Source organism: Mirounga angustirostris, unplaced genomic scaffold, assembly GCF_029215605.1.
Source record: "Mirounga angustirostris isolate CCGP_5_RB_7025 unplaced genomic scaffold, mMirAng1.0.hap1 SCAF_1, whole genome shotgun sequence".
NCBI lineage: Eukaryota > Metazoa > Chordata > Mammalia > Carnivora > Phocidae > Mirounga > Mirounga angustirostris.
Genome location: NW_026991709.1, coordinates 185,773,347 through 185,798,724, shown reverse-complemented (window position 1 = coordinate 185,798,724; position 25,378 = coordinate 185,773,347). Strand labels below are relative to the sequence as shown.

General features: G+C 38.0%; 1 protein-coding gene across 7 annotated transcripts in view; it reads right to left on the bottom strand.

The window, feature by feature from the left end:
- The window catches only part of CADPS (calcium dependent secretion activator), a 484,463-nt gene extending 459,362 nt beyond the window's left edge, over nucleotides 1-25,101 (bottom strand). For 4 of the 7 annotated variants that reach the window (XM_064576387.1, XM_064576399.1, XM_064576401.1 and 1 more), the window contains exons 1-2: nucleotides 24,970-25,101; nucleotides 24,658-24,861 (exon numbers count right to left, since the gene is read on the bottom strand). In XM_064576387.1, the coding sequence (XP_064432457.1) occupies nucleotides 24,658-24,861; nucleotides 24,970-25,101 (336 nt within the window). Of the gene's footprint in view, nucleotides 1-24,657 lie in introns of all 7 variants that reach the window. The other 3 variants (XM_064576385.1, XM_064576381.1, XM_064576395.1) reach the window with 1 other exon arrangement.
- Nucleotides 25,102-25,378: the final 277 nt, after the last annotated feature.

Below are 25,378 nucleotides of genomic sequence, written 5' to 3'. Positions count from 1 at the left end.
ACCTAAATGTCCATCAATAGATGAACAGATAATAAAGATGTGGTATATTCCACATGCTAATAATGCAAATGAGAAAATGGATTCTTAGTATAATATGTAAACTAGAGAAAAAGGTAACTACTCTGTTGGTCTTATTTAATTATATGGCAAAGTGACAGGCACAGTTTTAGACAAACTCGTGGTAAAATTCTGGCTAGGCCAATCAAGGTTTTTGACTGCAAACAAGAGAAACTAATTCTGGTTAACTTACAATTTTATTGTATTTTCCAAGAAAACACAATATATTGGAAAAATACTGGGTAGGCCCCAGGGTCTTCAGGAAGGCAGAAAGGGTTTGGAAAATAAGCAAGAACAAAGCCAGGCTGCTGAGAAAGAGCCAGCTCATTCTTGAAAACAAGCATAGACATTCAACATCACAGGGTTAGACTTTTAACTCTCTTTTCCTCAGTCCCACTGGACACAGGATACTATCATTGCTCATGGAATAAATCTAAATGGTTCCTATCCCTTTTCTTTGACTGTTTTATACTTTTCCTTTCAGAAAGAAATGCCCATCCTATAGGCCCATCTTAGGTCAGATTTTCAGGCCCTGTTGGATAGCATCTTGAGCTTCCATCATAGAAGATTGAGCCTCATATCCCAAGATTCACATCTTTACAATTTCCTTTTAATAGAAGTGTCCAGATGTTGAGAGGTCAAAAATGTAGCCCCTTACATTGAATCTGCAATTTACCAGATGCATGATCTTCAGGAAGTTTCTTTAACTCTGAGTCTCAGTTCCATTACCTCTGATAAAAAGATAGTTAATGAATATCTTATAGGGTCATTATGAAGATCAAATGAGATTATAAATGATAAGGCCCATAGTAAGCCTTCAATATACTGGCCTAATGTGCAGTTGTGAGGAAAGGCAGGAAAAATGCTTGATCCTGTCAACATTAATATGAGAGTGATTTTCATGGCTGTTACTCTTATCATTGTAATTATCAGGAGTGGGTTTTGAGAATTTAAATTCCAAATTCTATTTAATCCCTGCCCTGAAGTATTTGATGTAATTGGTCAATAGGTCTCTTAAATTTCTTTTAATCTGCCAATTTTTTCTCTTCTTCCCTTACCTCTTCCCCTTTTTCTTTCTCTCTCATTTTTCTCTTTCTGTGATTTTGTTGTTGTTGTTGAAGAGACCTGGTGTTTTTATTCTGAAGAGTTTCTGACAGCCTGAATTTTTCTGAATTCAACCCCATTGCGCATGGGGCATATTCCTCTCTCACTTGTATTTCCTGTAATTTTGTGGTGAGATCTAGAAGACTGATCAGATTCCAGTTCAATTTTCTAGCAAGAATACTTGGTAGGCAGTGTGTTGTGCTTCCATCAGGAGATATGTAAGTCTAGTTATTTCTCTTTCTATTTTGTCAGTACTTATGATCACTGCCTAGACTCATTAATTCATTAGGGGTTACAATTCTATCATTCCTTCTTTCTAAGTTATTTGAAATGCTCTGCAAGGAAAAACTTCCCCTTATCTGGTTGACCTAAAGTACAGTTCTAAGTAAGACAGGAAAAATGCTTAAGTCTTTCCCTTTATCAGTTTTCAAAATATGTTGGTTTTCTAGCATCCTCCAAAAGTTACCAATGAATGTTTTCTTAGTATTATTATAAACTTATGCATTTGAATAAATTTGATGAGTTTCAAACCCATATCAGTTATTATCCTTACTAATGCTCAATTGGCCCCTCTTCAGTCGGCCAAAGCCTTTTCTAGTAGGTTTCTGGGTCCCTTTGACATGAACTAGTAGTCTTCAATAACTTTATTGATAGTTCCTTTGTTTTTGGTATGACAAAATGTTCCTGCCCCACAACTTCAAGTTACAAAATGCCATGAACATAGCCTTCGAGATGACTTTTACATCCATCCCTTTCTTTTTTCTCTGCCAGGAATCAAGTTCAATTCATAATGGGTGAATTGGCTCCATCATGAGACTGTTAACATTTTTTTAAAAATTTATACCCTCTCTCTAATCTTTCTTCAACCACACCTCAGTGACTTATCAAAAAAAAAAAAAAAACCCAGAAACAAAATCAAAAACTCTTATAGGCATTACCTTATTTAAAAATCTTTACTAACTCATTCCTTCTTATATATAAAATAACCTCAAATCTACTGACCTGATTTTTGAGGTTTGTCATGATCTGGCCCTAGCTAGCCCCCTTGTACTTCGAATTTCCTGAAGCATATCCTATGGTCCAGCCAAACTATATCACCCCAATTCTTTAAAGATGCCCTGCACTTCTGTACCTTCATAACTCTGCTTAAGCTGATTTATGATTTTCCACTTTTTGAAATATTAGTAATATTTTAGGACTCAGGTTAGAAACCACCTCCTTCTGGGAGCTTTCCTAAGCCATGAACCATCTTTTGTCTCTTCCTTCTGGTATTTTTCTACTCAGCATTTCATATCTTAGTTACTTATCCATATGTCTATATAGCATTGAGTAAATGAGTAAATAAACACAAACAAAATAACTTAGGTCAGAGCCGTATTACTGATTTTTTTCAATATTCAATTATCCTTTTATTTAAAATAATGTTTAAAAAATACTGGACTGATAATATCTTCTGGCATCTTTTTCCCAATTTTCCAGTGATATGTAAATGTACAGCAAGCCCTCGGAAGCCTACCTAAGCAGTGGTTCAAACGCTTTTATCTTGCACTTGATGTATAAATTTTGCACAAAGGGAATGAACTGAATTCCTAAATGAACAGCAGAACAAACGGGGAAACATCACTCTGATCACTGCCACTTTTTAATCACCTCTTTCTGTAGGCAGAATAAGAAAAGAAAAAAAAAAAAGAAACCTTCAGAAAATAAAATATAATTCTACCAGGTCAAGTCAAAATGGATTCCATCATACTCAATCACCCTGTTTTCAGTATTTATGGCCTATAGTCAAGAATAGAGTGATACTTTGTGAGAGATCATCTAAAATATATAGGATAAAATAAGTAAAAAGATTGAGTTCTTTCTTCTTGAAGTCGTTTTTATACTCAACCTGTGGATGCTCCATTGGCATGCATTGTAGCATTTTCAAGGCCACTTAAAAAAAAAAAGGTTTTTTAAAATGAATTAAAATGCAGAAAATGCATCTTAAAGTGACTTGCTTTTCAACCACTCCAGTCTATAATTCCACACTTCTGAAATTATGCAAGCTGAGAAATGGAATCCTTGTGGTTGAAATGGACAGAATAAAATCACTAATATTCCTGTTAAAACAATAAGTTTCTCTCTGTACATTCCTTTCACAGTTTTGCCCTGTGAAGGTCACAGCAAGCAATCAGTGTATCTAGTGGCAGGAACATTCATCTTTTTTGGTGCAGTGAATTTTATTCTAGAGTTTCTAATATAAAGAGCATAATTTTAAGCTTCAAATTACACATTTCTGATGGAGGACACACATTAATGACAAAGGGGATTCTGGGAAATGCCTATAGAATTGGGTGTTCTCTACTGTCAAGGAATATGGAGAATAAGAAGAGTTTATTGACTATCTTAGGGGTTTTATATGTTGCTTTCCTACATGAATGTGGGTAAGAAATACCAAGGTAGGAAAAGATTAGCTTACAAAAGATTGCATGTATCTTTTGGTTGGCTGGGATTGTGTAGTCATTATTAAAATGCTGTTCTGTTTTCCTTATCTTCTTCCTTATAAAAGCTCCTACCCTGAGCCTGAAAATATTTCCCCTTTGTGCATAACAAATTCTTCATTAAAAAGTCGAATAATAGTGAAATTAAAATGGAGAGGGAGCACTGATTTCTTGATTTTTAAAAAGGCAACTGTTTCTTATATTTTATACATTTTTATTTCAAAGATTCAAAAGTGTAAGTATTTATTCAATACATTTTAAACCTTTTAGTCTAGGCTAAGCTATTTAGAAGGAGCCCTCTTCACAATAAACATATATCTCAGCATGGAAATTGGACTCCTCTCTCTTGGAGCATACTTAATTACACTAGATATAAGTTTCAATTATTTTTAAAGAAAACTATAATAAAATTAATTTCTTGATTCAAAAATTTTCAAAGTTTATGAACCTAAAAGTGTAAGCACCATGTTATCTTGTCATATACAGTAATAGAGAAATTAATGTTAATCAATGAATTTAGGAGAAAAGATAATCATATGGGGAAAAAAGCAAAATTATCATTTTATTTTGAGATAATTCATTCTCAAAAAACAACAAAATAGCTTAAAACTATTTAAAATAATAATAAATATATATAAAAATTTTATTTTTTTGTACATGCCAACAAAAAGATAAAATACTGTAGAATTCTTATCCAATGCAATTAGGATAGTATTTGTTGAAATAATTTAAAAAAATAGTTGAAGTAGAGAGTCATAACACATAAAGTAACAAACATCTAATTTTACTTAACATTTATAATTGTTTGTTGATTTTTTTGGTGTAGGGTTATAACCTTGCCTTTCAGGTATAGGTTCACGGATCGAAGTTCCACATCCTCATTAACACCCATTATATGTGGTCTATGATTGTCAGTTTTTATTTCTTTCAAAAGGAGTAAAAAGATTAAAGAACTTATGAAGCAATCTGACCAAAATACCTTTAGATTTTTATTACTTTTCCAATAACCAAAATGTTACTGTAGCTTTGCCCAACTACAATTTAATGACATTTAAAAAATGTCATTGAATTGTCCCAAGGCAATCAACTTGGTTAATATAAACAAAGACTGTCCCTTGTTTTCACAATCATATCCATTGTTATGTAATATTTAATTGGATTATAAAATTACACTAACTACAGAAACTAGCTTAAACAGGTTTGGGAAACACAATTACTTTTGATGAGTATACATCTAGCTGATGGGGGCGCAGAAATATCCAGGTATATTAGAGAGTAACCCATTGGTCCAGAGCACGGATGCTTTGCAGAGGGAATGGAGAGTTTTAGTTAATGCAGGGAGTTGGGTAAGGGTACTCATCTAATGAATGTTATAGTTTACTTAGGAATAAATTTAACAATAGATATTTAGGGCATATATGCTTAAAACTGCAAAAACAAATTAAGACACATCAAAAATATTTGAACCAATGCCAAGATATTCTTAGTCCTTAGAATTACTCAGTCTCATAAAGGTGTCAGCTTTCTCTACATTAATCTATAGATGTGATGGAATGTCAATCAAAATCCAAATGACCTTTTATTTTCAAACTGACAGAATCATTAAAAAATATTTTCCCAAAGAATAAAAAATTCAAGAAGAGTCAGGGATATTCTGAAGGTGTGTAATAAAAAGAGCTTTTTTATTAATATATTCTAAAACCTATCATAAAGCTACAGTAATGAAATCATAGTAGTTATGGTGGAGCTTTTTTATTAATATATCCTAAGACCTATCATAAAGCTACAGTAATGAAATCATAGTAGTTATGGTGCAGAAAGGAAAAGTTAGATTAACGGCTTTCTATCCAGAACTCAAAAAAGAAAAAACCTATATATTAATAAGAATTTAGTGTATTTGATAAGGAGGCATTTAACTGGAGAGCAAATAGATTCTTTAATCTACAGTGTTGAGACAACTGGCCAGTTGCTTGAAAAAAAAAAGTAAGTTGCTTTCAAATACTTCATTCATTACACCATAAAAAATTTCACAAGAGTCAAAAATGTAAAGATGATAAATGAAGCCATAAAGTAGTAGAAGAAAATATGTCTGAACAATTTCATAATCTTTGGGTGAAAAAGATATTTCATTACATGAAACTCAGAAACCGTAAAGAAGAAAAGTGGTTAGATTTCACTACATTAAGTTCTGTTCAGCTAAGCAGAAATAGGCCAACAATGTAACAAACATAAAAAAGATCCAACAACAGAGGACAAAACGTAAATTTCACACATATGACAAAATGTTAATACCACTAAAATAGAATGAGCTCTTAGAAACAACAACAACAACAACAACAACAAATAAAACAGAAAAATAGATGAAATGTAGCAGGGAATTTGTAAAGAAGAAATATAAAGAGGCAATATACATGTCAAAAGGAAATATAAATATAGAATTTTAAAAAATACCCATCAGGTTGCCAAAGCTGAAAAAAAAAAGGATGTCCAGTTCTTTTTTTTTTAAAGATTTTATTTATTTGACAGAGAGACACAGCGAGAGGGAGCACAAGCAGGGGGAGTGGGAGAGGGAGAAGCAGGCCTCCTGTGGAGCGGGGAACCCAACACGGGGCTCAATCCCAGGACCCTGGGATCATGACCTGAGCCGAAGGCAGATGCTTAACGACTGAGTCACCCAGGCGCCCCGATGTCCAGTTCTTTTAAAAAAAGATTTATTTATTTATTTGAGAGAGAGAGAGTGCACACACACACGCACACACACACACAAACACATGCATGGGGGGGCAGGGTGGAGGGAGAAGGAGAGAGAATCTCAAGGAGACTCCCTGCTGAGTGCAGAGCCCAACACGGGGCTCAATCTCATGACCCTGAGACCATGACCTGAACCTAAATCAAGAGTCTGAAACTTAACTGACTGAGCCATCCAGGCTCCCCAGAGATGTCCAGTTTTAGCATGAGAAACCAGACATGCTCATTCTCCACTAGTGGGAATGTAAATATTTACAGATGCTTTGGAAACTGGTAACAAAATTTTAAATGAACATACTTTTTATATTAAGGATATATGCACTTGAAGAATGTGGAAATTTGAAAAAATTATAGAAATACATGTACAGCACCCCAATGTTTATAGCAGCAATGTCCACAATAGCCAAACTATGGAAGGAGCCAAGATGTCCATCAATGGATGAATGGATAAAGAAGATGTGGTAAATATATAAAATGGAATATTATGCAGCCATCAAAAAAACAAAATCTTGCCATTTGCAATGCCATGGAGGGAACCAGAGGGTGTTATGCTAAGCGAAATAAGTCAATCAGAGAAAGACATGTATCATATGATCTCACTGATATGAGGAATTCTTAATCTCAGGAAATAAACTGAGGGTTGCTGGAGAGGTGGGGGGTGGGAGGGATGGGGTGGCTGGGTGATAGACATTGGGGAGGGTATGTGCTGTGGTGAACACTGTGAATTGTGTAAGATTGTGAATCACAGACCTGTACCTCTGAAACAAATAATACATTATATGTTAAAAAAAGAAAAAAAAAAAGAAGATAGTAGGAAGGGAAAAATGAAGGGGGGGAAATCACAGGGGAAGACGAACCATGAGAGACTATGGACTCAGAGAAACAAACTGAGGGTTCTAGAGGGGAGGGGGGTAGGGGGATGGGTTAGCCTGGTGATGGGTATTAAAGAGGGCACATTCTGCATGGGGCACTGGGTGTTATACACAAACAATGAATCATGGAACACTACATCAAAAACTAATGATGTATGTATGGTGATTAACATAACATAATAAAATAAAATAAATTAAAAAAAAGAAATACATGTACACAAAGATGCTCACTGTAGAATGCAAACAGTAAGAAACAGAAATCAATATATAACCAGTTGAATAAATTACGGTGCATCCATATATTAGATTGCTACAAGCTATTTAGAAGGAGACATTTTTATATTTACTGACATGAAAAGATTTCCTTTATATACTACTGTGCAAAAAAGCAGTTTGCAAAACAATATGTACAGAATTATTACTTTTATGTAAAAGTATATATCTAGGTAGATGATATAAATATATTTTATGTGTAAACTGAATGTCTTTGGGTGGTAGGATTAGTGGATTACTTTAAATTTTACTTTATATATTTCCATACTATTTGATTTTTCTGAATGTTTTATTTTTATTTACAGAAAAATATGTAAAATTTTCAATTTAAGTCAGAGTGAGGAAGAATTATTTCATTGAATTCACTTTATTTAGTTATAATAAAAGCTAACCTTGTACACTAAGATATGATTTATATTAATCAACAAACTTGTTTTGGCCAAATTATACAGAGTTAGAAGGAAAAATTCTTATTTTGCTTCTTATATGGTAAATAGAATTATATTTCTACCTATGTCTGAATCTAAATATGCTAAATAAATTAAAAAGTTAAGGCTCAATAATTCAAGTCCCAGAATTCTGTTTTGAAGAGAAATACAACATAAGGGAGATGAGTTTGGGCTAAAAGTAAGATAAATTCCAATTCAAAATGACTTATACAAGGAAGGAATTTACTACATTCTTAGAAATCAGTATGAAAGGTAGACTCCAAGTCTGGCTGAATGTTGTGGCCCAGTACCGTCATCACAAACTCATGTCATTTCCATATCTCAATTATTTCATTATCTTCAGGCCTAGCTTCAAAATTGGGTCTCCTCCTGGTTCTAAGACGGCTGCCAGTAATCACGACAGCACATGCTTTCTTGGTGGTGTCTATCAGGAGAGAAGGAGTAAAACTTTTCTCCCAAACATAAAATATAAACCCTTCCCTTCAGTCTTACTGGGTCAATTTAGGTCACATCGTCACCCATGAACCAGGGGTCTTTCCAGCACCGTGTCATTTCTGATGGGCTTGCACTAATCTGCATCTATTCCTGAAGCTGGGGATGAGGGAAAAATGATCTGAAACAAAACTAAACTAAACTAAACTAATTCTGTTTGGAAATGGGGAATGAATAACAGGTATATAACCAAGTGCCCACAACATACGGTATGTAGATTTTTTTAATATTTATAAGGCACAATTGAAAGTTTCATTTGAATCATCTCAATTGGCTGCTTATATTGATTAAAATCAATGGGTAATTCTGCAGATTATCCACATTACTTTAGTAATATGAGTTTGCTGTCATGGAACAAGTGAAAATTTTCATCCAACTTAGCATAAATGTCTCATATTGCTGTTGTCCCCAAAGATCCCAAAGGCATTTCAAGTAGGCAGATAAATTTGGTGTAAATAAAATTTAAAAAAATACACACTGCACTCTCTAAATATCTTTGTTGCTATTTTATCTGTAGAAAATCTTATGATTTTTTAAATCCTAGGACCGAATTATTTTTGTTCTAAAAATGTAGCTCAATGAGAAAAATAATACGGAGTAATAGATTGTGCTGGAAACAAAAGAATATGCCAAAGGATAGTGATTAGAGAAAGCCTAATATGAAAGCATTTGGATAAGTACCCAACAGAAATACAGAGTGCTAACTATGAGTTGAGAAGGAAATGTTGTAGATCATAAATCTCCCTAAATTTTGGTGCATACAATATGTATAATGTTGAATTTCCAACGTCATTTATTGCTAGCTCATAAGGAAGTAAACATACACTTAATTTGGCATAATATTTAATTCATGCTGCAGCAAACTTCTATTTCTTTAGTGAAAGGTGGTGAGAGCAAATGACTAACTTACACTCCTCTGTAAGAGCTCAACACAGCCTTCTGACTCAAATCCTAATTGAATATTGACTAAAAGATAGCTTTGAGCCCTCAGCACACAGAAATTAAAGGAAAATATGAAAAGCTCACTGGACTAAATAGCAGATCCACAATTGTTTAGAACTGCTGCTTTGGGGAGATAGGGTGGGTAGGGAATGTACTTTTGATTAATTAAAACAACTACAAATTTTAACCTATGTGTGTTCACTTTGAAGGTCTATATGCTGAATCATAATACACAGCAGTATATAGGCTGCCTGTAAAAACTAGATAGTAGAAATCCTTTTCTTTTCTCCCTCACCAGGCAAACAGAAAGGGTAGCAAATGATGTGGAGCCATTGTCAAAGCTCATAGGAAGTTGTTTCTAACTTGGTCATGGAAAAATGCTAGAGCAAATCATGCCCTTTGCAAATAAGACATTCCACTTGTATTGACAATATTCTTTGGAAATTCTGAAGCCTCAAAATGCCTTATAGGAAAACACATCACTTTAAGACAAGGTCAAGGCCAATCACTCCCCATCTGGCAATCAGCCAGATGTCTGCATCATCTTTGATAGGCCATATGCCTCAGTTCAGTGCTATTTCCACTGGAACTGCTAGGAGGACAAATCATTTTCAGAGGCTCCTGACTGCCTACAAAATAAAGGACAACGGACCAAGTCCAATAGCATTCAATATTTACCACTACCTGGTCCCAAACAACTTTTCTGATTTTATGCCTTGTGAGTGCCCTTTGTTCTGGCTTTGTGTGGCTTCTGAGACTTTGCTCATGCTGTCCCTAGAATACATACTCTCCTGCCTCCCCATGCCGTTCCTCAGCTACAATGCAGCCCTCCTCCAGGACGCTGGCTGTGACCCTCTGGCAACTGATGAGGTGTTTTGAAGCCTTTGAGATGGTCATGACCTGGTGACCCAAGAATACCTGAATCTTATATTAGACCAAAGTCACCTATCTTCTCAGGAGAACTATACACACAGCTAACAATGTCAAATAAAAAACAAATTCCCTCTTTATTATTAAAATCTTGGAAGATGAGACTCCAGCATGAAACCTTTCTCTACCTCCTATGTCCACATGCAAATCTTATCATCCCTATGAACAGATAAAAAAAAGATGATGGTACCCAAGAACATGCAAGAAGAGAGATTATTGGAAACCGTATGCTTCCCTTTCAATGGGAGAGACTCTGATGACTAATAAACGTAATCCAATAACTTTTCTCAAACATTGCCACTAAGATCAGAATATTCCCACTTGAGGAGTGAGGAAGGACAGAGAGTACGAATGTTCTTTATCCCGATTGCCTATGCAAACCTAGGTTAGGCTTTAGGATGGAATCATATGGTGGGAAGGACAAATCCAAGATTCTCTTCTAGTCTGTTTAGGTACTCTTTGAAATTTTCTCTCCAGAAAAGCCACAAGCCCAGGCCCCCTCCTCTGTCCTTCTGTGGGCTTGATCTGAACCTGGGCTTACTGTGGGGCTCATGCCCTCTTGGGGCCAGATTAAGCTCCATTTGAATCCTCAAGGTCAGCTGGAATCTGTAATGGAATCACATGTACATTTTCTGAAATTATAGCAGGTTTACTATGATCTCTGTCCAACAGTCATTATGTTCCTCATAATGTTATGCAAAAGTGCTTTGGCACCTGTATAGGAAGGTATTAGAATATTGGTCACTAAAATTAAATATAATTTAAAGGGCAGGCAATTTTGTTTCACATATTATGACAAATACATAAAAATTACTCTGATAAAATGAAGGCAGTAATCAACAATCGTTCTAAGGAAATGCTTTTGAACTAGTGATTCAAGACACTTCCACATATAGGCATTAATTTTCTGAGATTTTCTGCAAACTTCCCCATAAGACTATAAGATGATCTGTGCTGGATAAAATGTTCAAGCCTAATTGGTGGCCTTTTCTCACAGTGTGAAGACATTTATACTCTTCCTTTCTCCCTTCTCCATGCTTTCTACATGCCTTCCTTGGATTAGTCTTCTTAAAATATTACAATGGTCATGTTTCAGCTCTGCTTAGAATTCTTCAGTGGTTCTTCACTGCCTATAAAATCACCCCTGTGCATGGCAAAGGAAGCCACCAACAAAATAAAAAGGCAACCTACTGAATGGGAGAAGATATTCACAAATGATGTATCTGATAAAAGGTTAATATCTAAAATATATAAAGAACTTAAGCAACTCAAAACCAAAAAAAAAAAAAAAAACAATCCAATTTAAAAAATGGGCAGAGGATCTGAATAGACATTTTTCCAAAGAAGACACATAGATGGCCAACAGACACACAGAAAGATGCTCAGCATCACTAATTATCAGGGAAATGCAAATCAAAACCACAAATGAGTTATCACCTCACATCAGTTAGAAAGCCTAGTATCAAAAAGACAAGAAATAACAAGTGTTGGCAAAGATGTAGAGAAGGAACACTCATGCACTGTGGGTAGGAATGTAAATAGATGCAATCATGTGGAAAACAGAATAGAGGTTCCTCAAAAAACTAAAAATAAAACTACCATATAATCTAGTAATTCCACTACTGAGTATTTATCCAAAGAATCTGAAAACACTAATTTGAAAAGACATATGCACCCCATGTTCACTGCAGCATTATTTATAATAGTCAAGATATGAAAGCAACCTGAGCGCCCATCCATAAATGAATGGATTAAAAAATGTGGTATGTATGTATATATATGCAATACGATACTACTCAGCCATAAAAAAGAATGAGATTTTGCCATTTGCAAGACCATGGATAGACCTACAAGGTATTATGCTAAGTGAAATCAGTCAAAGCAGAGGAAGACAAATACCACATGATTTCACTTAAATATGGAATCTAAAAAATAAAACAAACAGAAAACAGAAACATACTCATAAATACAGAGAATAAACTGGTGCAGAGGGGAAGGGTTTTGGGGATGGGCAAAGTAGATGAAGGGGATTAAAAGGTACAAATTTTCAGTTATAAAATAAGTCAAGAAGATGAAAAGTACAGCATAGGGGAATGAATGAATGAATAATAAAGCCCCCACTCCCCCAATGCCTGTACTCTGGTGTTGAAGGACATCCACAATCATGACCAAACCTTTATTCTTATTTCTTTTATCTCCAATATTGGAACCTTATTCAGTCATATTTGGTCAGAGGTCCTCAAACTTGCTTTGCATTACCTCATCTCTGACTACTTGGAAGTATCTTTCTTTCCCTCCAAAATATATCACATCACTGTCCTTTGATCTTCTCAGTCAGCTGGAGGCTTAATTCAAATGCCACTTCCTCCATTAAGCCTGGACAAAGGCTATTTTATCTGTGAAGTGACTAGAGTCTTGAAACTTCCCAGGAACCTAAAGAAATGTCTGAGTCCTTAAATAAAATGTATTGTCTCCAATATGTAAAACTAAAAATGAAAAATCAAAATGAAAAAATGTTCAGGTAAATGACTTCCAAACATATGCCAGCTTTATTAATTGTTAAATACAGTACTCCTATCACTACTTTTGAAAACAATTGGTGTGGTTGGTTTTTCAGTTTACAAGGATTCCTATAAATGCACCATGATTCCTAAGAAGTCACAGTCATTTATTTAAAAAGTTATATAGACAAATAGTTTTAAAAGCAAGATTGAAAAAATTCTTTCCTTTTTAACAATACAAAAAAAAGTGTACATGAGGTATATTTTAATAAGTTTGCTATGAGGTGAGATGGGCCTTCCTAAGTCTGCAATGGCCTCAGTCATACTAACCATGAACCCAAGACTGACAGCACAGTGGTGAAAGCCCTAGGTGCATTCAGGAAGCCAAGGGTGGTATCCTATACTTCTGCCCAGCCAATGGGACCTCTCCACACCACACATTGCCTGCCACAAAACAAGGACTTAGAATACGTGCCTCCCTGCTCAAAAAGGTTTTAAAGAAGAAATGAGACCATCTCAGTGAACACGCTATTAATGGTAAGGAGTATTTATTATTGTTCTCTAAATAATCATGAATTCAATAATCATGAGTTCTACATCAACAATGTATTGAGTACCTACAGGAGTATACACTATCTACCAGACACCAGAGGATAATAAATGAAATCATCTCTGTAGTGTCAGGAGAGAACAACAGACATACACTGAAGTAAAGTGTGTTCAATCCTCCAATTTATTTAGTAGAGCATATGGCTTAGAGGGCAGGCTAGAGTCAGAGCACCTGGGCCCCAACCCCTCTCTACCACTTACGAAGTGTAGGACATAAGACAAGTATCTTAACTGCTTTGCCTCTTGGTTTTCTTATCTATAGGATTGAGATGATTAATACTTATCTTACAGAGTTACTTAAAGATTAAGGGAGATAAGGCTTATAAATTGATATAGCAGTGATAACAGACAATAAACATCCTGTAAATAGTCATTATTTATTCCTGTTCTTTATAATGACTGGCATCCACCTAGGAGAGGGATAGCAGGCAAGGGTGGGGAGGACTTTTCAAGCAGGAGGAGCAGCATGTGTAAAGACACTGAGGCACAAGAGAGCATGCAATAGTACAGGGATGCTAAGTGGTTTAATAGGCTAAAGCCAACGGTGGGTGCAGAATTGTAGGAGTAGAGCCTGGCTAGGGAGAGAGAATCCATTTAGTCCATGCAAATGAGTTTAGAGTGTATCCTGTGTAAGAAACAGAAAGCTACTGAAGAATTCTGAGCAGAGAAAGTCCTGATTGAGTCTATGCTGCAGAATGATCACCCTGGTATCTGAATGGACTGTGGGCAAAAAAGGAGACAGAGAGAACAGTTAAAAGGTTATTGCAAAAGTCCACACAAGCAATCATGAGGACCCAAAACAGGGCATCAGTAATGAAGATGAAGAAGAGGAGAAAGAGGTGAAAACTTGCTAAAGAGGAATATCAACAGGATGTGTGCAGCCTTTGGTGGCGAGGATGAGCAACAGTGAAGATCTGAAGTTGAGTTGTGCACTACTGTCTTGAACAGCTTGGTTATATAGTAGCACCATTAGGATATTCACTGAATTAGAAAATAAAGGGGAAAGAGACTAGGTGAGAAATTCTGTTGTTGGGTGGTCTGAAGACATCCCATGGGAGATATCATGAAAGTCCATGTTCTTCCAAGTATAGTCTGTAGACCTGTGCCATCTATGAACTGCTGGTTATTGGTCCTTAACCAAGATAAAATGTTAGTACCAGAAATTACATCAACTTCATTACTAAGGTGTTCAATTCAGCTGACAATTTTTTTTTTTTTTTTTTTTTTTTTGTAGCAAGACTTTCTTAAAGAAAGCAGGGAGTTAACTTACATACTAGGGCAAGTTCCTTATTTCATTGTAAACCCTTGATGAAGCGTTCACTGACTTGTACCAGTCTGAGACCACACTTTGAGCAGCCCTGATATATAGGTTTGAAAGGCTGGTGAGAGAACCATGCTAGAGCCAAAGATCTAAGAATGGGAAGAACAGGGATGTTAGTAGCTAAAGCCATCATTAATGGTGAAGTGGCCCAGAGAGATGACATGGAGGAGAGGGCTATAGTAGTTTGATAGGACTGCCATAAAAAGTATCACAAACTAGGTGGCTTAAACAGAAATTTGTTGTCTCACAGATCTGGAGGCTAGAAATTGAAGATCAAAGTGTCTACAGGGTTGGCACCTTCTGAGGTTATAAGGAAAAATATATTCCATGCCTCTCCCCTACCTTCTGGTGATTTTCTGGCAATCCTTGCTGTTCTTTGCTTGTACAGGCATTACTTTAATCTCCACCTTCCTCTTCACATAGTGTTTTGTCTGTGTGTGTGTGTCCCTATGTTGAAATTTCCCCTTTTAGTAAAGACATCAGTCATAATGGGTTAGGACCTTGAAGGACCTCATCTTAACCAATAACATCCTCAAAGACCTTATTTCCAAATAAGGTCACATTCTGAGGTACTGAGGATTAGGACTTCGACATGAATTTTTGGTGGCGGGGTGGGACACAATCAACCCATAACAAGGGCCAAGGATAGAGACCTAAAACATACCAATATTTAGACTGAGACACTCACTACATCCTGCCTTACACTATAAGCTACATTCTATATTGGTGCATCTCATCTTCTTAACCAGATTGGTAGGTTCTTAGAGATCAGGAAGGCTGCCTAAAATGTCTTTGCATATTTTGCCTCCAGGATTTACTGAGTTTCTTGTATGTGGAAGTGGCTCAAAACAATGTTGTTTGATGATGTATAACAAACAAAAATTGAATATGGAAGAGCCCTCAAGAAATGTTTTGAACACAGTATGTTATGACACGCTGCCTTATAGACAACAGTTGCTGTACTTGTCAGAAAAATCACCAAAGTCGATGTTCAAGATATATTTTAACTCATTTGCTTAAACAACTCTATGCCTACCATCCACACCAAAAGGCTGTTTTTCTGCATGGGCAACAGAAGGCACAATTATTTGCAGAATTTTCAATGTTTTTCCTTTGCTTTCTTAAGTGGCACAGTAGATTCTCTGTACCACTCTGCATGTTTGCCAAAATCCCATTGTCTTTTTCAAAGCACTAGAGCCCCTGAAGGGTCTGTAGCTTAGCATGTGCTCCTGGAACACTTAGGGATTAAAAAAAAAAAGTTAACCCCACAGTATCTCATAACTTTCCTACTGCACGGCAGTGATGGTGAAAAATACCACATGACAGGTTGATATCTTCCTCCTATAGGGGCTGCTGAGAGGATGTCAATACATTGTCAGATTATTCCATTTCTCTCAATTTTAGAAGAGTGGTCAGGAGCTTGGAACACTTGGAGGCTTGATAATTCAATTTATTTTTCAAAATTCTCCTGCTTGTTAAAATGAAAAGAATGGCTTAGCAAAGATAATTTTCCCCTTGATTAGTGAAAGGCATTAGAAAAATCCATTCCTAAGCAGTTTTACTTTTTTAAGGATACTTTACACCCATCCCATTCTTATTACTGTATCCAATATACAACAGTGCAATGGTTATTATTTGTATTCTAACTATACTCAGAAAAGACTTCAGACAGCTTACAGTGAGAGAGAAAATAGTCCCCAAATCCCATAATAGAAGTAGAGAAAAGCATATCTATGTCTAAACACGTACAACTATAGATTCTATTATATAATTTTGGTAACACTGAGACTGATAATATTTCAAACAGCCTAACTTTCACTAACATGCTGTTGACTGCCCATTCTTTGTTTTTGTTTTTTTTTCCTTCAGAAAGGGCTAAATCAAATAAAACTTACTAAAGAACATATACCCAATATGGAGATTCAGTTCTCATTTTGGCTCTTTCTGACTTAATGGTTGGCCATGTAAACGTGTCCTACAGTGACTGAAGTTCAACTGGGATTCAGCCATTTCAAGAAATGCATAATTGCTTATTGTCTTTAAAAGAAGATGCTTCTCTATAATATCTCAAGATGTGTCCATTGTTGGTATAAACAAGCTAAGCTGGGAAGTAATCAATGGTATGTTTCTGCTACATAAATTATTTTGAAACCATTTAGTAATTGGTATGTTCTTCACGTTTTCCACGGAGAAGCTTTTATAAAAGTAAACAAGTTGTGTACCTAAAATAGAGGCTGACTGTATTTAAGACTCTTTCACTTCCTCTCTTTAGAAGCTTCCTAGGAAAGAAAACATCAGTGTGGAATTTCAAGTCCAAATGTTTACAAGTACCTACTTTGTGCCAAGCACTGTTTTCAGAAAATGGGGAATCAAAGAGTAATAAATGTGGTCCCTGTCTTTGGGGTACTTACAGTCTAGTGGGAGAGAGGCATAAACATATAAGGTAATTTAAAAATAATATACAGGGAGTGAAGTGGAAATAGACTAGGGAGCTGAGAAAGCATTTAGATTTGGGTAAGGTTTCCAGTAAGAGATAACACCTGAGTTAATTAAAGGATGAACAAGAGCAAATCAGGTGAAGAAAGGTGAGATGTTCTAAAATAAGGAACAGCATGAGCAAAGATATTGTAGTTTGAAATAGTATGGGGGCATTTGGTGGACAAAAATGCAGGAATTACTGTTACTGACAACATTTGCTCAAGATTTACTCCATATTGAGGACTTGTTAAGCAGTTAACATGCTTTTTTTTTTTTTTTTTTCTTGTAATCCTCAACATTATTTTCCCCCACTTTACAGACTTAAAGAGACTGGATAATGTACCCAAGGTCACATAGTCACCAGGTCACAAAACTGACCCGGGACTTGAATCGGAGACTGGTGACCTACAGAGTTAGTGAAGTGTTTCAATAAAAGAGGAATAGGGATGCACTGTACCCTCAACCCTGACTACTCTGTAGATGATGCTACGATAGTAACCATTGCCTTCCAGGTCTGCTTATCATGTCAATAATGATAATGATCACAATGATGACAGAAATATGAATATAAGGTTTGCTATGATCAGTACTTTGCATATATTAACTTTCTCAGTCCCTTTACAGATAAAAATAACACAACGTTGCACATATCAACAATAATAAGAACTAACACTTAAACAGCACTTACCACATGCCAGGCATTGTTCTAAAAGCTTTAGTGTATTATCTCACTTAATTTTCATAAGAATCCAAAGATGAAGGTACCACTACTCTCCCCATTTTATCAATGAGTAAACTGAGTCACACAGAGGTTAAATAAGTTGCCCAAAATCGCAGAGGCAGTTTGGGGTACAGCCAGGGAACAAACCCAGGCATTCAAGTTTCTGAGTCTATGTTCTTAACTACTGTTCTTCATTGTCATGTTAAGTGCGATGACCAGACTTCGAACCATTTGCAGACTTCATCCTCCCTTCCTTACCTGCTAATATCAGAGAATTCTATCACATGCTTGGACTGATACATTAAAAAAAAAAATAGCAAGGTAATTCTGATCATCAGCTCTCCGATTCTGCAGAAACTATAAATCTGATCCTACTAAGGAAACTGTTGCCAGAGACAGGGAACACAGAGTTCCAAATTTTCAGATCCTTTTCTTGGATGTGCTACAGTGGCCAGGGTCAGACCATTAGTATCTGTGCAACAATAGCAAGAATAGATGATGTTGGCAAGAACCAGATAGCTGGTGTCCTACCATCCAGATGTATATGGTATCCATCTTAGAACAAAAATAATTTGTTAAAGGTGATCAATATTTCATTATTTAACTGATGGCTTGGTAGTCTTATTTCTATTGCTTTTTGAAAACTCATAAAAGAACAAACTCAGGCTCAGCTTCATCTTCCACTAACACATCCAGTTATAAGAGAAGCCAGAAATACACATTTTTTTGGTTAAGTTCATGGTTTTAAATGTTGATAGCTAATTCAAAAAACTGAAAAATGCATTGTAGACAAAACAAAATACACTTGTGGGTCATTTTAGCCCACAGGTCACAATTTACAAGCTCTCATATAGTTTGGAGTCTTATAAACTTTTAAGATCTCACCTCCTCATCTGAATATTTAGTTGGACAAAGTGAACTCTAACTTGATTTCTGCTTCAGATTCTTTGAAGACACTGCCTTATATTGTAATGTAAAAATATCACAAATAGAAGATTGAAGGAAATGTTAAGTCTTGATAATGAGGAGCTGCATTGCCCAGCAAGAACTATCAACTGTTATTTGGAGCGGGCACATTAGAGATAATCTGAAGCTTCCCCATCCCCCTCTTCATATGAGAGATGAAGAAATTATCCAGAGATAGAAGTGGACTTGCCTATAAGCAGTGGCTTAGTAGTGGTAGTGACTAATCTCAAACACAGTTTGAAGTTTGATGTATATATCCTTTCTATTCATCTTTCTTCATTCTGTCAAGAAAGTCATTTGAACCCCTAGATCCAGCCATGCCTGTAGTCACCCAGCACTGAATGCTTTTCTCTTACACACCAATAAATCTTTCCTTTCCCCTTTGTTCTCCTTTTGATTTAGCCAGCTGAGTTGGGTTTTTCTAACTTGGAACTAAATGATTGGACTAACAATGTCCCACAAACAACGGCTCTTTTCCATATTACTGCTACCTCAGGCTCTTCTCCAGACTGGAATACATGTCTTCCTCTAGGCTGATACAAATCATACAAATTCTTTAAGACCTAATCCTAGTCTACTTCCTCCATGGAGATTTTCCCTACTATTATATCCAATTCTGTGTGTATGCATGTACACACTCACTCTCTCTTTCCCTACACTTTAGTACTTGTAATCAGCATCTTACAATTAAACACTTTCTTATTCTCAACTTATTTGACATGTGTATATGTTATCTTCCAAACTAGAACATAAGTTCCTCGAATCAGGAACATATCTCACAGGTATCTTCTGGTTCTGCTACCAAGCCTGGGAGAGAGAGTGCTTGATGCAAGGAGTAACTAGTCATCTATTTAAAACTTAGTTCAGAGTTAGGAGAACTCTCTTAATCATTCCAGCTTAAGTTGTATAGACACCTGACCCCAAATCACAAACACTGATTATATTTTAATGCAAGAGCCAATGACTGTATATGAAATTTGCTTTTGTAGGAGAAAGATCTATGAATCATTTGACTTTTACCACTATACACAGTACAATTCTTCAGGAATGAAGGATTTAATTTCCTTTGTTCTTCAGTCCAGTTTTAGGGAAGCATGAGGCTATTCCAAGAATGTAATGAGGCAAGAGCCCTCTCATACTATTTTTTTTTTCTGTTAGTCTGCATCTTCAGAATTTCTCTGCTAATACTAGTGCAAAACAGTTCCTGCCCATTGCACCAAGGAGATTGGAAGGAAAATGCCAAAAAGCATATATAAAGATTTCAATTCTTTTTCTGATGAAGAGAGGAACAATTCTTTTTGAAGGAATCCTGGCTTAATAGCCATTTCATTCTCTCAAAAGGTTAGAGCATGTATTTTTTAAAATCCAAATCATATGTGGCATTGACAAGGTGACTCTTAAGAATTTTGAATAGTAGAGCTAACCCAAATGCCTCAAAACCTATCTGAATGGATGAGCCCCTATTATGGATTTAAAATATATACATACACTCATGCACATATATAGTTAGCTAAGACTAGGTCTTAAATTTTAGGAAAGGTAAGGGCTTTTGAGCCATGACCAACTCACAAAGTCAAATAAGTAAATGAATAAAGACAGAATTTTTATGGCTAACAGTGACTCAACATTAGCCATAATTTCATGGCAAGCTATGGGATGAATCACATAGAAATGAGTAGTTTGATCTTACAACACATTTGGTCTACTCATAAAGTCCTCTTGAATGAAATAGGAGTTCATATAAAATAAGCATGATTTTAGGATTGCCCCTTTCCATCATTACATACACACACACATTGATATACAGGTACACAAACGTATATATGCACTCATATTCATTCATAATCCAGACATTACAATTCCTAACCAATTAAAAGATTGGTCATGTCAATCTACATATTACACAGAACTGTTTACAGTGCCTGCTTTTACATTCCCTCAGTAACATCTATAAGTAGCTAGTTCACTTGAGGTAGCCACTCATCACCGTTACTACATAATTTAGAAACATATGGCACAGCTTTGCCATGCCAACTTCTAGGTATTCACTTTACCATTATGACAAAAGAGGACAAATAAAAAGCACAGAATAGTTTTTCAAATTGTCATTTATGAACAGCTGAAACATACACTGTGATAGTCAGAAGGATAGATTTTTGTTTTGGTCATTAATTATCACTACTAGCATGTTATATTTAGATTCACGGTAGTACAAGAAAAGTGTACCTATAAATCACAAAATACGTTTTAACATAGTCTGTTTAAAGTCCGTTCTTTTAACTGGGGAGATTATTGGAATGACCAGACACTCTTTTCCCCAGGAAAAGTGAAATCAAGATAATTAACTAACAAAATGATCTAGGAATGGTATCTTCTCCCTCTGCTCCTTTCCAGTTGTTCTTCCTGGCTAAAATACTTTTTTTTTTTTTGATCTTCCGCTCAAACTACATAGAAAGCCTGGCAAGTCTGGTGTTCTGATTTACCAGCCAATCGCTCATCTCTTTCCTTCATACTTTTAATGAGGTTAATAAATGTCCATTTTGCCCGTGTTATTTGATAGGTGTCCAAAGGATCTCTCTCAACTCAAATAGAAGGAACCCTGGGCTTAGAAAAAAAAAAAAAAAGTACACCTGACATGTCAGGATTCTATTTTTCACTCTAGAATATTTCTGGCCAGTGTTGCATAGTAAAAAGACAGGATTTGAAATCAGAATAACCCATGCCTCAGTTTCCACTCGTTCTCCTATCTATGTAGTGCTTTAGGCAAATTATAAAACCTCTGAGTCTCCATTTCCTAAAAATGAAGATGGTAATTCCTACATTGTTAGAGTTAGGAGAATTTAAAGTGATCAAAGAACAAAAAAAAGAAAAGTAAAAACTAAGGAAATTTCTAAACTACCTATTTTTGTTAATTATGTATCAATATTGGTTCTTTAGCTATAACAGATGTGCCATACTATTGTAAGATATTAATAGGGGGAAACTGGGGCTGGAGTATAGGGAACTCTCTGTACTATTTGCTCAATTTTTCAGTAAATCTAAAACTCTTCTAAAAAATAAATCCTATTTTTAAAAAATGATCTAAATGAAGTGCCTTGCACATGGTAGGTTCTTGAAAAATTACAGCCAGTGTTAGGATATAGACTATTTGGTTTCATAAACTGTCTTATTCTCTGTACAATATGATCTTTTCTTCTCCGGCTCTGTTGGGGTATAACGGACATACAAGATTGTTTAAGTTTAAGGTGAACAGCATGATGATTTGACTATATGATTCTCTTCCCCAATTCAGCAACTTTTTCATAGGCAGTCTTCTCTGGCTCTATTCCCTTCTTCCACATCATTTTTCCTATTTCTAATTCATCCATTTCTATTGTACTATAAATTCATATGTACTTTACAACAAGTTTATATTTCTCCAAGACTAATTTTGGCTTATCAATCTTATTTGTTGGCCTTAAATTTTACCACAATGCTTATGCAAACATTTATTACTTTCAATGACTGCCCACTAAAAAAAATACATCAAAGTTCCAAGCTTTCTAAAACATTCTCTTCCAGAAAGACACTAAAAACTTAAAGATACAGAAATGGAAAAGCTTGTTTTCTTTTGTAATAAGGAAATAGATATTCAGCTTCCCAGGATAGCTAACAGCCCTGAGGCAGCTTTGCTGGAATATGCATTTAGCCCTAGTTTGCTGTAATAACTAAAAATAGGTTGACCAAATGCCCTGTTATCAATCTGTCCTGTCTCTTTGATGTTAAGGTCATGTGTAAAAAGAACCCACTTGCCCCTCAAAATCACAGCTTTGAATTGATTCAGGTAAAACATGCAACCAGACCAGAAAAACTTAGCCTCATGATGATCTTTTCAGGTGGCTGAAGTTTCTTTTTAGAAGAAATGGGCCACTGTGAGAACGGATTTCTTTCCCCAATCTAGTGCTGAATTTTAGCCTCTATTTAAAAGACAGAGCTCTAGAGCCTTTTGACTGATAAAGCAAAGTTTGTTTTATATTTTCTCTTTAAATCACAATAGTTTTCATTGCCAAGGGAATAGGACATCTTTGGTTGGTGCTGTTATTAATGGGATAGATTTTGAAGATGACATTTCCCCTGCTATAAAGACACAATTATCATAATAATTCCAAGCTGAAACTTGAAATATCAGGCCCTGTACCTGAACCCAACACCCAACCTTAATAGAAAATCCAAAAACTTTTATTGTTCTGAGGATACTTTTGTCTACTGTAGTCCACAATAGAGGCTGAAAAAGCAAGGGGCCACAGATGAGGGGTAGAGAGCAGAGTGTGTAGCCCACCTGCTATTCCCCAACCAGGAAATGAGTTGTATTTTTAATAAAACTGATAACCAAGCTTGTGATAGCTGAAATAAATCATCAGCGCTGGGTGGTGTGTGTACATATATAAGCAAAACAAACAGAGAAATCTGTGCTAATTTAAGATAAGGGTGGATAAATACAGGAAACCCTAACACGCTACTACAGCAACATGGAATTCAGTCTCAAGTGACAGCAACCAAGAAATTCACTCTTTTAAGAAACCGTCCCTCTGGGGGCTTCACCGGCTATGCTTTCAAAATGGAATTGACAAATTCACTTAAAAGAAACAACGAAATGCGGATTTTCTTCACTAACTCCCTCCAACCTCCAACCGGGGACCTGACCTCTTCTCTTCTGGTCCCACCATAGCCCCTTATCCTGCAGTAACCTTCCCTCTCCTTTCTCTGGCTGGGAAACAGCTGATAGAAATAGGCACTTTTTTTCGTATCAGAAGCAGCCCGGAGCCGCCTCAGCCTTGCCCCAGCCTCAGACACAAAAAGCTTTTGATGCTCGTAATTGCGAAGCTTTTTGCAGCTGCACTTTATCAAGCCCAAAGCGGCTTGGCTTGAGGGCCTCGGAGAGCCAGAAGGTGGCGGCGAAGTCACCTTGGGAAGAGAAGAGGGTCAAAGGGAGGAAGGTAGAGGAGCTAACCCTGGTAGAAGGACCAGAGGGCGTGCCCCGGCTCTGGGGTCACTGAGGAAGGGGCAGAGGGTGTGGGGGTAACATCAGCCAGAGGGGGAAGCGGTGCCCGAGGACCCTTAGACTACCCTAGTCGGGATCAGCTGACCCCGACGAGGGGAGGAGGGTGCCCTTCGCCGTGTGACTGGAAGCTTCGCCTCCGGGACTTGCTTTGTCCCGCCTGCCCCTGCGGCTCTCTCGGCTAGGCGAACCAAGCGCGACTCGGAGGCGCTCTTCTCGCTCTACACGGGTGCCCCCACCTGCCGGGTGCCCCCGCCCGCCGAGCGCACGCCCAGGAAGGCGGGCCCAGAGCTGAGCGCAGCCGCCAAGCCGCTGGAGAGTGCCGGGAGCCCGGCAAAAGGAGCAAGGCCTCTCTGGGCGCCGCGGGCTGCAAGTCACTCCCCGAGCCTCCCGGGCCATAGAGCCGGACCTGCCCACCTAGCTCCCCAGCGCTCCCGGGTGGGGACACACGGCGCTGAGGTCCAGGCACCTCGCGGGTCCCCGGCAGCTCCAGGCGCGCTCGGAGCTGGGCCGACCCCGGCCTCGGAGAGGGGGCCTCGTAGCCCCTTCCCCAGGGCGCGGTCTACTCCTCCTCCTCCTGCTCCACCTCGCCAGCTGCGCCGCCAGCTCCCATTGTTCGCCCCACCCGCCAGGCTACGTCCCGGCGCCGCTCCCGGGGCCTCCCAGGCGCACCTACCTTCTGCTGCCGGCGAGCCATGTCGGTGGGCTGCTTGGCGTTGAAGGGATAGGCGATGCAGCGCATCACGAACACATAGAGCTGCAGCCTCTTCTTCCTCTCCTCCTCCTCCTTCTGCAGCCGCTCCAACTCCTCCTTCTCTTTCTCGCTCACCACCGACGGGCTGGGGCTGGAGGGCCGACCGCCACCGGCGCGACTGCTGGGCTGCAGCCCCCCGGCCCCGCCGCCGCTGCTTGCGCCGCTGCCCCCACCGCCGCCGGCGCCCACCCCGGCTCCGGCACCGCAGCCACCCCCAAGCCCGGCGCCGCTAACGCCGCCGGAGCCCTCGCTGGTGCGGCTGGGAGACAGGCGCGCGCCGGACGCGGCCGAGCCGAGAACCTCCTTGCCGCTCTCCTCCTCCACGATCTCATCCGATTCCTCTTCGCTGGACGAAGGGTCCAGCATGGTGGCGCCTGGGGAGGGGGGTGGTCCTTGGAGCCCTGGGCTAGGGGTGCAAAAGATGGGGGGCGCTGGAGGCAGCTGAGGGTCGGCTCCCCGGGATGGGCGCTTCTCCCCAAATCAGGGAGCGGGCGCTGCTGCTCAGCCTCCGCCGCCGCGACTGCTTCCTCTGCTCGGCGATAGCGAGCTGGGCTCAGACCCAGGAGTGCGAGGGGAGGAGGGGAAAGGAGAGGTGCGTCCGTGGACCCGAGGTGGGCAAGGAGGAGAATCAATTGCGAGCCCT